The sequence below is a fragment of the Linepithema humile genome, chromosome 6 (genome assembly GCF_040581485.1).
Source record: "Linepithema humile isolate Giens D197 chromosome 6, Lhum_UNIL_v1.0, whole genome shotgun sequence".
NCBI lineage: Eukaryota > Metazoa > Arthropoda > Insecta > Hymenoptera > Formicidae > Linepithema > Linepithema humile.
This window is the reverse complement of record NC_090133.1, coordinates 5,103,851-5,115,454: the sequence shown is the minus strand read 5'-3', so window position 1 is coordinate 5,115,454 and position 11,604 is coordinate 5,103,851. Positions and strand designations below refer to the sequence as shown.

Sequence of the window (11,604 nt, the reverse complement as noted above, 5' to 3'; positions counted from 1 at the left end):
GATGATCATACAAGGCTACCGAGGCGACAATCGTTTGAGAACGGCGATAATTGGAAGCGCATAGTTGACGCGCGAAATTCAAATGGATAAAACAGTAATGCTGAAATTCATTTTTAATTGATATACAAACGAAGTATCAAATGATATCACAATTATCAAACTCATGCGTGCATGTGCATACATATTATCAAATAATTTTTTATCTTTATTTACTAACTTGTTATCTTAATCTTATTTAATATTTATTATAAATATACTCATTACGTCGGGCATTTGTAGCATTTCGGCACTCTCTGTACCTTCTTCTCGGTTTCTTTTGGTTTCAGCGCTGAAAAAGAACAATTGACAATTTGTCTTTGCTGGAATGTATCTGTTTTTTAATTATTTTAGCCACTGGATTTTTTCACTTACTTATCATAGAACCAATGTTAATCGGCTCGAGTTTCAGGCTTTGCATCTCGCGCAATGCCATCGCGTGAAAAGAGAGTGCGGCAACGCGCGTAAATAATTCGAACACCCCATTACCCGTTCTTGACGAGACTGCCCAATATTCCGCTCGCATTTTCTTCGCCATTTCCGCCGCTCGTTTTTCAATTATTTCGTATACCGAATGAGACTAGCATTTAAAAAGAAATGCACAATTTTAGTGAAAAGAGATGTTACCATATCAAAGGCAAAGTTCTGGCAAAAAAGTCGGTATTAAAAGATAAACATTTATTGTAAAAATCCAAACATAGAGCTTAGTTTTTTACGTAAATACTTTATTTTTTCAATATATTTCTTTCAGCAATATAGTTTTTCAATTAAAAAAAAAAAAAAATGTTTTTAAATATTATGCAGAAAAATAAGCCACTGTTTAAATTTTTATAATAAATAACTTTCCGGAAACTTTTTAATTTATTTTTGCACTTACCAATAAATCCTTTTTAGTGCCGACTAGAAAAATATGATAATGACCAATGTTGCTCAGACGTGCCTCGTTTAACCATTGTTGGCAGTGTGCTAGCGACATTAAATTTCCCAAATCAAAAACAACCATGATCACTGTAAAGTAAAAATATACATTTAAATAATATAAAATAAATGAATAAAACTTGTAGGAAATATATTCACCATTAGCGCCGCGATAATAAGACGCTGCTATGCACTTGAATCTTTCCTGTCCCGCAGTATCCCATCTAGAAATATTATTCACAAATGATTATTGTGTATGCATATAAATTATTCTTATTTTCAAACATTTATCATCTTGTCATGTTCAAACATTTATCATTTATCATCTTTAAGCATCTTTGAGCTCAGTTTTATTACATTTGCAAATGGAAAGGCACGCCAAGAATGTCGAATCTTTCCACTTCGAAGTCCACGCCAATGGTAGCTTTGTAATTATTGTTGAAGAATTTATGACAAAAGCTGCAAGAAGAAACGACATAAATTGCTTTATCATTCTAATCTTTACGTTAATGATTGAAATTGAAAGCATTTATTGCGAGATAATTTTAGAAAGTTGAATAAACATTTTGTTGTACTTTCTGTGTCAAGTAATTACCGATTTACCAACGATGTTTTGCCGACGGCAACGTCACCGATGACAATCACCTTGGAAATTCCAAGTGTTAAGCTCTTGTTCTCGCAGGTTCGTCTAATCAAGCCGCCGAAATTGTTTTCGGTGTACGGAGTGATCTCGGATGAAAACGGTGGCGGCCACTCTATTATCTGTCGGCGAAAAATGTGTTAGACAATTATTAATTAAATGTTAATTAAGACCTTTTGAATTCAACTTTTTCGCGGCAAATAATTTTTATGTATTTTTTGTATAAACATTTAAGATGTTGTAGGTGATTGAAAATAAACTTCTTGACTGAAACGGTCCTTTAAAAATATGTACTTTGTAATGTATATCACTTTCAATAGAATTTCTCACCTGCCTCTCATCATGAGCTACTTCTTTCATCATTTTATAAACTGCAGAGCGTGTTTCCAACATTGCTCTTCTAGACAAATCGTATTAAAGTTTATAAAGCATGTATAGAAAAAACCATTCATTACTTTTTTATGCACATTTAGCATAATTATACACTCATTTTAACTTCGCATACTTGTGCAAAGATCATTTCCTTATGATCTTTTTTATTACCGAGTCTAATATTTCTCGTAAGAGACTGACATTTACTACGAAAAGACCTTGAGTAACTCCACGCAGTAATAGCAAAACATTGGTTGCTGCGGCAGGTGCAACACGGTTGTAACACGTGCTGCGTGGAGATCTTACAGGGGTATCATTGACGAAAACAATATACGTCATATCTGAAATGTAAATTATTGTAAAATTATTGTAAAATACAAGAAATTTATCTTGTATTATCTGCAGCATTTTAAATATAACAATAACTGTTAAATAAATGTATTGTAACATATTACATATCGGGAATATTATAATTTTCAGATTACTTTCTTTACTTCAGATAAAGTTATAACTTACTCTTTCTATTATTTTGTTAATTAACAATTGTAACTGATTGTAACTTATAAACTTCGTCGAAGGATAATCGATTTTGACAGCCAATAATCTGCTTGACGTTTTGAAAATGTTTCGTCTGTCAACAATTAGCGTAGTAGCTGATAATTGTTGGTTTGGCCGACGTGTGCGCTTCCGTCGTACGCGACATTCTTTCTAGCAAAATGGCTCCCAAGAAAGCTGGGGATAAAGCAGGTAAAAATTTATTTCGGCATTCGGTTCGGAAAATATGCAAATAGAATAAATTATGCTTTGTTAATTAATTAATCGCAGATTTACGATAACGCTACTCAAAATAACGAGACTCAAAATCAGTAGCAACAAGCTCGAGAATGCCTTGCACGTTGATACCACCATGTGGTCGATGATTGTTTAAACAACATGTCTATAATATTCTATTTGCGACAACAATATTTTCAGAAAAATATTCCCCGAGATTTCACGCATCATTTTTGTATAAACTATTTGTGATATGCCATTCAGTGACGGTATTATTCGATAAGTTCTGTACGTTTATATTATAACCTACAAAGTACAAGTATGAGCAAGAAAGAGATACAAGTCTTACCCGTGTTCACCTCTAAGAATAATATAAATTTAAAACATACTTTTAATTAAGCATGATATAATAATGGCTACGGAGCCATTAATATTTTTAATTTTTGTTTTTATTTTATTCTTATATGAATATAGGCAAGCCTGCAGAGAAGAAAACGGAGAAGAAGGCTGAGAAAAAACCAGCCACAGCGGCTTCCACCTCCAAGGTGACAAAACCCGCAGCCAAGCCTGCGGCAGCGAAGAAACCAGCAGCTGCCAAGCCGGCTGCCGCTGCTAAACCCGCTGCAGCCAAGCCTGCAGCTAAACCTGTGCTTAAGCTTGCCAGCAAACCACTGATCAGCAAGCCAAAGAAAAATGTGCAAGCTGCTAAAAAGACTCCGAAGGGAGGAAAGCCAGCGGCTCCTCTTCAAAAAGCTCTTAAGGCGCAGAAAAAGGTACTTAAAACAATCTTGCTTAGAAATTGTTTATTTTTTCAGCTTCAAGTGATACATTCTTGTATATGATGATTTTAACTGTGGGAATCTCTTTGAAATTTCATGAAAAGATTTTTTAACACAATACTGAACAATTAAAAAATGTAAGAGATGTACGATTTCTTATTAAACGTATTATCTATTAACAGTCACATTTATACTTTACAGATTTTGAAGGGAGTGCATGGATCCAGAGTACGGAAGATTAGGACGTCTGTCCATTTCCACAGACCTAAAACTTTCAGACCACCAAGGAATCCCAAGTATCCGCGCAAATCCGTACCGAACAGAAATCGGTAGGACTTGAAGTCTTTTTTTTTTTAGATTATTTATAAAAATTGATATATGTAATTGCCTTTCGAATGTATCATTACCTCTCTGCAACTTGTGTTTCAGAATGGATGCTTTTAATATCATAAAGTACCCATTGACGACGGAAGCGGCGATGAAAAAGATTGAAGACAACAACACACTGGTCTTCATCGTGCACACGCGTTCCAACAAATATCACATTAAAGCATCCATTAAGAAGCTATACGATGTCGATGTGGCGAAAGTGAATACTTTAATGAGGCCAGACGGCAAGAAGAAGGCTTATGTGCGTTTAACGCGCGACTATGACGCGCTCGATGTCGCCAACAAGATTGGAATCATATAAATTTCTATCTCATTTGTATAGAAATAAATAAAATCTGTACTGGTAATAAAAATATCAATATGGACAATTGCTGCGCAACTTTTTTTTCTGAGTTATGCTTTGTTTAAATAACGAAGATACAAAATTTTTTTAATATATACAAACAAGAAAAATTCTGAAATTGTAATAGAGATAATAAAAGAATTTTTTAATTGGTATTTTTTATTAACTGGATGAATGTACCGTCTGTCGATATACTTGGTAGAATATTGCCATCTATCGTGAGTAGCAGAATGTACTGATTAAAGTATTACACAGTGTTTGATAAGCTTGACAGTGTGGAATTGGTTAGATTAGAGTTAGAAGCCGCCTCTTAAAACGTAAGCAATGTCATTGTAAGTTGAAATTTTGAGTGGAATGACAATAATGGATCGGATACACTGCAGAAACAAAATAATATGTAACACTGTTGTTTAAGCCAGGAAGAATATATATGAAAATAATATATAAATGATATAAAACAAATATATATATATATATGTATAAGGTGAGCACTCTATTATTATGTATACAAATTGCATATTTTATTTACAGAATTTTAATTTATAATACGTCTATAAATTGATTTTTTTCAGAAGTGTATAAAAGAATTTCTTTATTATTTTATGTCCCTAATGATTTACAGATTATCTAAATAATAATTTTATTAATCAAGAATGATAGAAGCACCTACGTGGAACTCCAAGAAAGATGAGACCATCTACAAGGCCGCAGGTGCTATGCATCTGCGAAAGTATGGAGAGTTTTTCGAAAAGTTGGTGGAGAAGTCTTGGAAGAGCGACTCCACGCTTGAGTATATTATAGAGGGTCCTCTGCGGCTAGTTTACAAAACAGCAGAGGACATCAGTATTCTCTCTCTGGTGGAGATGGAGAACAAGGTACTATCTAAGCTGCTGGCAGCTGTGGCAGGAACATGCAGAGAGATCAGGCTACTGAAGGTGGAAGCAACTGGTTTTTATGGAAAACTACTGGCACACGGAGAAAGATGTGCAGACAATGATCTCGCTAATGTAACAAAACTATTGTCCGATCTTCAGGATCTGTCCATTTTCACCAACCGAATGCTGACTGTTGTGCATTTGACTACGCAACAGTTGGCAAGTTTATCCGGCGTTGTTCATGAAATTTACTTACCAAGCCTTATAGAGAGTTTTATAGATCTATTCGTGATCCTCCTAACTCTCGACGAGATCATCGACGCTCAGCCGACAATAGTGGAGCAGTGGAAGAAGTATCGGATACAAGTGCGCTCTGTAATGCACAATCCGTCGCAGTTTGGCGTTGCGGATGCGAAGCTGGAGACGTTCGATCATCTGCTGAAGGATCTGCAGGAGAAGTTACTGCGCAAAAATATGTTTTCTAGGGCAATCGAGCACGTGATGGATGTGAGCAAGGGTGCAATTATGAGTGAGCAGATTGTCAGCTATCTGAAGAACACAATCACGGATGTGGAAAGTAAATCTAGCGATCACGCCGCGTTGAACAAGAACTGGATAAGAGCCAACGTCGGCGTGGCAATAGTGATAAAACTGTTCGGCGCTTGCGACAAGAAGCTGGTCAAGAGGGTGCTGGAGGCGAACAAAAGGTTCTACGCCGTCACGCTAGTGGGAAACGTGATGTTGGTACCTAGCAAGTTCCTCGGTAACGTTGCGCCGAAGGAGACCGGCAGCGCCGTGAGCTCGCAAGTGGGCGAGAAGATCTTGCAGGCGAGAACGCAGAGACTGCCGGCTACAGTGAGCAATCTGATACAACGCGCGACTATTTGGTGCGTGGAGATGCAGAGCATCTTGACGAAGACCGACCTGCAGGTATCAGACATCGGGCAGAAGCGCACTCTACTGACGGATCTGCTGGTTCTACTGTCGCAGATGCGGGAGACTGTCGCATTTGTAACGAATCTGCACGCTTCACTGTCAAGACCGATGAGCCGTGGCACGGTGCAGCTAATCTGCCGGCTTGTCGAGCTGCAGAAGTCCCTGCAGACGATGTTCTACACGCTCGGGCCGATCGTGGTGCAGTCGCAGGCGCAAGTGTTGCAGTACCTGGCCTATTACGTGCTGGCTATGCTAGAAACAACACGCAAAGGTCTCGTTCAACGGGACAAGGGGTATAGCAGGGAACGGCTGGACGCATTGTCGTTAATAGGATTGAGTATGCGGCTGATGGGCGGTCCAGCAAGCGCGGACAGGCGGCTGATAATACGCTGCGCATTGGCGTGCGCCAGCCAGCTGACCGATACCTTCCGCGAGGAAGACGTGGTGAAGCTGCGCTTTCTGCTGGACAGCTACGACTCCGTGGCCGAGTTGTATGAACTGGTGGACGAGCTCGGCGACTACTCACTACTGCTCCATCATCAGAACATACTACCTGCCTACTTGTCTTCGGCGATGGACGGCAACACCGGCGTCTGCCATGTCACCCACCTGTTTGCCGCCTTTAACACTGCCGTGGGTGAACAGCGGTTGGACGAGGTGAGGGAAAGACGCATCGCCGAGCTCAGGGAGAATCTAGTGAAGAACGTGCTGAGGCCGGCTTGCCACGAGATCGAAACCAGCTTGCGGTTGCATGTACATGCTCATCTTAAGTTGGATTCCACGAATCCCTTCAACGTCGGTGCCAAAGACGGCGGCAGGGTGGTGCGAGTCCCGCCGCTGCCACTGGCCGAGAATATGGTCTGCGCCAAGAGATTCGTCGAGCACTATCTGGACGACATGTTTTACAATCTGACGACAGTTGCTCTGCACGATTGGAGAACCTATCGAACAATGCACGCATTGGCTAGCTACAAGATGGGCCTGGACACGGTGCAGGATCACCTACCGACGCAGACTCTCGAACAGGGCCTGGACGCTCTGGAGATCATGCGTAATATCCACGTGTTTGTCTCCAGGTAGTTAGAATTATTAAATATATAAGAAAGCATGATTCCGTGTTTTACACAATTATACAAAATAATTACAAGTTTTTTAATCATTATACATTTTATAATTAAGATTATAGAAATTAATTAACCGGCTTTTGTCGCCATCCAGGTACCTGTACAACCTGAACACGCAGACATTCGTGGAGCACAGCAGCAGCAACAAGCATCTCAACACCATCGGCATCCGGCACATCGCCAACTCGATTCGCACCCACGGCACCGGCATCATGAGCACCACGGTGAACTTCGTCTATCAGTTCCTGCGCGTCAAGCTGCATACCTTCTCGCAGTTCCTCTTCGACGAGCACATCAAGTCTCGGCTGATGCGCGACATCAGATTCGTCCGGGCGCAGCGAGAGGCGGGCGCAGCTCCGTACACGTACGAGCGCGCGGAGAAGTTTCAAAAGGGCATCCGCAAACTGGGTATGACCGCCGACGGGCTAAGCTACCTGGACCAGTTCCGCCAGCTGATCACGCAGATCGGCAATGCGCTTGGCTACGTACGATTGATCCGCTCTGGCGGCCTCCACGCCAGCTCCAACGCCGTGTCCTTCCTGCCGGACATCGAGCGAACGGTACCGTTCGAATCGCTCTGTCGTGGATTGAATTACAGCGCCACCACGCAGACCGCGGCCAGACGATTGGAGGACGACATCGCCGATCTGGTGCGCCACTTCACCGAAGGCATCCACTACTTCAAGTTGCTGGTGGATGTGTTCGCGCCAGCATTCCGCGACGCCAAGTCCTATCATCTACAGCAGTTCTACGCGATCGTGCCGCCGCTGACGCTCAGCTTTGTCGACAATTCCGTGTCCAACAAGGAGAAGATGTTCAAGAAGAATCAGACCGGCGCAGCCTTCACCGACGACGGCTTTGCCATGGGTATCGCCTACATTAACGCGCTGCTTAATCAAAACACTGAACTGAACGGCCTACATTGGTTCAAGACGGTGGAGCAGTACATCGATGAGGAGAAGCTAGCCGCCGAGAGCAAGGACGATCACGGCGACGAGAAGCTCCAGCAGACCCGGGCGCTTACTCTCAAACGCCTCGCCGAGAGAAAGGCCGAGTTTCAGCTGCTATACTACAGTCTCTCGGGCGCCAGGGTATTTTTTAGGCTGCCCGACACGTAACGCGGAACGGCCGGCTCACTTGGATGCTTTAATATATCACTCTGTGCTCTTGGATGCTGATAATCTAAGTCAAATTTTCGATTGGTGGGAGAAAAATGGTTTGAAAGAAAAATTCAAGCAAACGTACATTTGCAACCGTTTCTTCCGTAACTTTCAGTTCACAAACGGAGTGTAAAATAAATATAATCCAATCATGCGTCTCGCAATTTATTCTTATACATCTGTATTTGTCATTATAGCACGTATTGTTGTAAATGATCTTAAAATCTTCATATATGTATACGACCATTTTTATAAATATTTTCTACATTCACAATATCGTTACAATATCAGATTCTCGTTCAATAAATAATGGCTAGACTGAGTGACTAGGATTTATTACTAACGGAGGTGCCCTTGCTACTTGCGATTGCAAGCAGAACCGAAAGAGTAAGTGGATGAAGGCGTCTAACATTCGTAGTGTTTCAAGCGTTGAATTAAATTATTTAAATTTAATAGGAGAGGCATTGAGAAATTATCGAAGTACGATTATTGTAAGAGTGAGATGAGAATTTTGGAAGAATGTGGCACGAGCCTTCATCCGCTCTTCTTTTGATAAATCAGTCATTTCGAGGAGACCGGATCTCCACTCTTTCAAGAATTGAATTTTCAAAAAAACCGATTCAATCCAATTAAGATCGATGTTGCGATTTCTAAATTTTCGATAAACTATCCTGCCTAACAACATTAACGTATTATTGGCGCACGATAGACACACATAAATATATATATATATATTTTTATGTATATATATACACAACATGATCAACTACTTTCGTAGCCGCGTTTGTTAAAAATAAAAAGCCAATGCATCACGTACTTGGCGTGTAATAAGAATCTTCGTCTCAATTGTCACGTTAATGTAAAAACGATGACCATCGATCTTAAATTAAACATTTTTCCAACGTCAGCAACAATCTCACGGGATTGTCGCCTGATAAATTTCTGCGAAAACTTTCTCATGCCAGTCTTTAAGCGATCGTACGCGATAGTACGCACAATCGCAAGCAACGTACATTACAACGGAATATAAAATCTATTAAAACAAAATTTGCATCACAATATATGGTAAAATATCACACTGAATTTGTAAGAATTAGAACAAATCTATATCCTTAATGGGAAAGACATTAACATTAATTAATGCACTATCCCTATATAATACGTATATCTGCATATTTACTTGAGATACGTACGTTTTGATAATGTTTTTTTTATCTTTTTAAGCGTTTTACTTGTTATTCACTATCTTCGGTGAGTCTCTTCGTTTTCTGACTGACGCACCTTCTAAACATCTCAGCCTTGCAATTCCATTATCTCCACATAGCTAATCATCGGCCGTCGTACGAGTCAGAAATCTCTAAACCGCTAATTAACATATCTTACACGATTCCCAACATAACACCAGCGTCTCTCGCAAGTTACAACATAGATATGCTTGTTTCCGTGACGTGACATCTAAATTACGTTAAGCTGCAAACGCCGTTAAGTTTTCGCCGTTCTTCGCAGTGTGAAGTGAGATGAGTACAGACGGTTCTGCACAGGATTGTAATAACAGATATTTCTTTTTAGGATTGAGGCTTAGATGACTCTTCCGGATCCAGGAGATCGTCGCGTGAAGCTGTCGGCGGCAGCAATTGCCTGCCACCGCGTTTCTTACTGCGAGTGAACACCTTCGTAAGTTGCGCAAATTTACGCCGAGACACTGCAAAAGTGCGTTCATCGTTAAAAGAAAAAAAAAACTACCTTATTTTTAAGTTTTCAACTGTTCTCCTGATTGCTTGCTTACATTTGCCCATATTTTTTAGCCTCTCTTTGAACAGATCTTCGTCATCGTGACCGGCTTGACTGCTACCTTTCTCGAGCTTTGAGTCTACAAAGAAAAAATATTTTATTTTTTCCATAAACGTTATTTTTTTCGAATTATGTCTTCTCAAAAATACCCCAGTCTGTACCGTGCTCTAATGTGGACAGAAAGTCTTCATTCCAACGAAGTTCCGCCATGAATTCCTCGTTCTGTAGAAACATGGCGATTCTTTCGTCCTCCAGCATGGAGTTCTCTTGCGAATACGACGAGTCAACACCATCCTCTGATGTTTGCTGAGGAAGTCTCAGAAAAGTATCCGGCAATGGTCCTAATAGTGGAGGTTGCCACTTTTGATTACTTTTTAACAATTTGCTAGGGTCTCTTTTTGCCGGTGACTTGGCGACACTTGGGACTTCTTCCTTCTGCTCCAGTTCACTCCTGATTTTTTCATTTTCATTATCAGTGCTCATAGTGAGCAACTGATCGATTGTAGTATCAACAGCTCCCTGATTAGATCTCAGCACAGCCTAATAAATGTACAGAATATAAATTCAACATCAGCTACAATGATGCAGCAATATGATAATCATCCTATCAGCAAGCTTGACCTTCTTACCTCTATCACATCATCATCCATCTGTGGAAACATGTTCTTGAAGTCGGCCATCGCCTGGTAAAACTCCAATGTGGTCTGCTGCTGCTGCTGCTGTTGCTGCTCCGTAGCAGAAGCCATGATAAAGTTTTTGAAGTGTGACACAACTGTCTGTATATATAATGAGAATTGTTAACAAGAATAAAGTTACATATTATGAATAAAAATATATAAGTATGTATGTACGAACATATACAAACACCTGCTGACAATCTTCAAGAAGTGCCAGCCGCGAAACTGTTGTCCATGCCTGAAGACACCGGTTTGTGCTGCGCCGAGTTGTCCTTCAATTCGTGTCAACCGGCAATTAGCATGGCATCATTTTTCACCGTATAATTAATTACTCGAATGTGCGTATTCGGAATGAGATCCGGCGTGCCGGATCTTACGTCATCGTACGTGCCAAAGGCACCGAATTGTCACCTGTCAAAGTCAGCGTTCAGTTCTATCCACCAATAACGCCAGATTTGAGACACAACAGCAAACAGCATGAGGGAGGGAATACCGCACACATGCGCAACCCACGTACATACATGTGAAGCTCTGCACTTCGATAGTTGAACACTGAAAAGAGCAGACGTGCTATTTCTGTCTCCTTTCTTAATTACAAAAAAAGAACAAACTCACTAGATTGTTGACCAATGAAATCATAGATTTTCTAAGAAAATTTGCTTATTTTAATAAATATTTTTTACAATTAACAGTATAATTAATATACAATTAATATTTATAAAGATTAAATAATAATTGTTTTGTTATTATGCGATCGGATATTGAGACATGTTCGGCTATTTCGAGAATTCA

At 40.2% G+C, this 11,604-nt stretch overlaps 4 protein-coding genes across 4 annotated transcripts; 2 read left to right on the top strand and 2 right to left on the bottom strand.

Annotated features, from left to right (window-relative positions):
- Positions 1 to 182: 182 nt before the first annotated feature.
- On the bottom strand, positions 183 to 2,574 carry RabX5 (RAS oncogene family member RabX5). Its single transcript, XM_012375193.2, has 8 exons — positions 2,483 to 2,574; positions 1,925 to 2,307; positions 1,550 to 1,716; positions 1,312 to 1,413; positions 1,114 to 1,178; positions 914 to 1,044; positions 412 to 616; positions 183 to 328 (listed from the first exon to the last, which is right to left on the bottom strand). Exons 2-8 carry the CDS (start codon positions 1,985 to 1,987, stop codon positions 261 to 263), a joined length of 801 nt encoding a protein of 266 aa, XP_012230616.1. The 5' UTR covers positions 1,988 to 2,307; positions 2,483 to 2,574; the 3' UTR covers positions 183 to 260.
- Positions 2,575 to 2,591: 17 nt separating this feature from the next.
- RpL23A (ribosomal protein L23A) lies at positions 2,592 to 4,274 on the top strand. Its single transcript, XM_012375438.2, has 4 exons — positions 2,592 to 2,713; positions 3,212 to 3,510; positions 3,718 to 3,845; positions 3,946 to 4,274. Exons 1-4 carry the CDS (start codon positions 2,683 to 2,685, stop codon positions 4,205 to 4,207), a joined length of 720 nt encoding a protein of 239 aa, XP_012230861.1. The 5' UTR covers positions 2,592 to 2,682; the 3' UTR covers positions 4,208 to 4,274.
- Positions 4,275 to 4,420: 146 nt separating this feature from the next.
- Positions 4,421 to 8,667, top strand: SWIP (strumpellin and WASH-interacting protein). Its single transcript, XM_012375437.2, has 3 exons — positions 4,421 to 4,733; positions 4,872 to 7,136; positions 7,279 to 8,667. Exons 2-3 carry the CDS (start codon positions 4,903 to 4,905, stop codon positions 8,300 to 8,302), a joined length of 3,258 nt encoding a protein of 1,085 aa, XP_012230860.1. The 5' UTR covers positions 4,421 to 4,733; positions 4,872 to 4,902; the 3' UTR covers positions 8,303 to 8,667.
- On the bottom strand, positions 8,494 to 11,317 carry LOC105677075 (CUE domain-containing protein 1). Its single transcript, XM_012375441.2, has 5 exons — positions 10,991 to 11,317; positions 10,765 to 10,911; positions 10,297 to 10,675; positions 10,131 to 10,214; positions 8,494 to 10,046 (listed from the first exon to the last, which is right to left on the bottom strand). Exons 2-5 carry the CDS (start codon positions 10,879 to 10,881, stop codon positions 9,910 to 9,912), a joined length of 717 nt encoding a protein of 238 aa, XP_012230864.1. The 5' UTR covers positions 10,882 to 10,911; positions 10,991 to 11,317; the 3' UTR covers positions 8,494 to 9,909.
- Between the last annotated feature and the right edge of the window lie 287 nt (positions 11,318 to 11,604).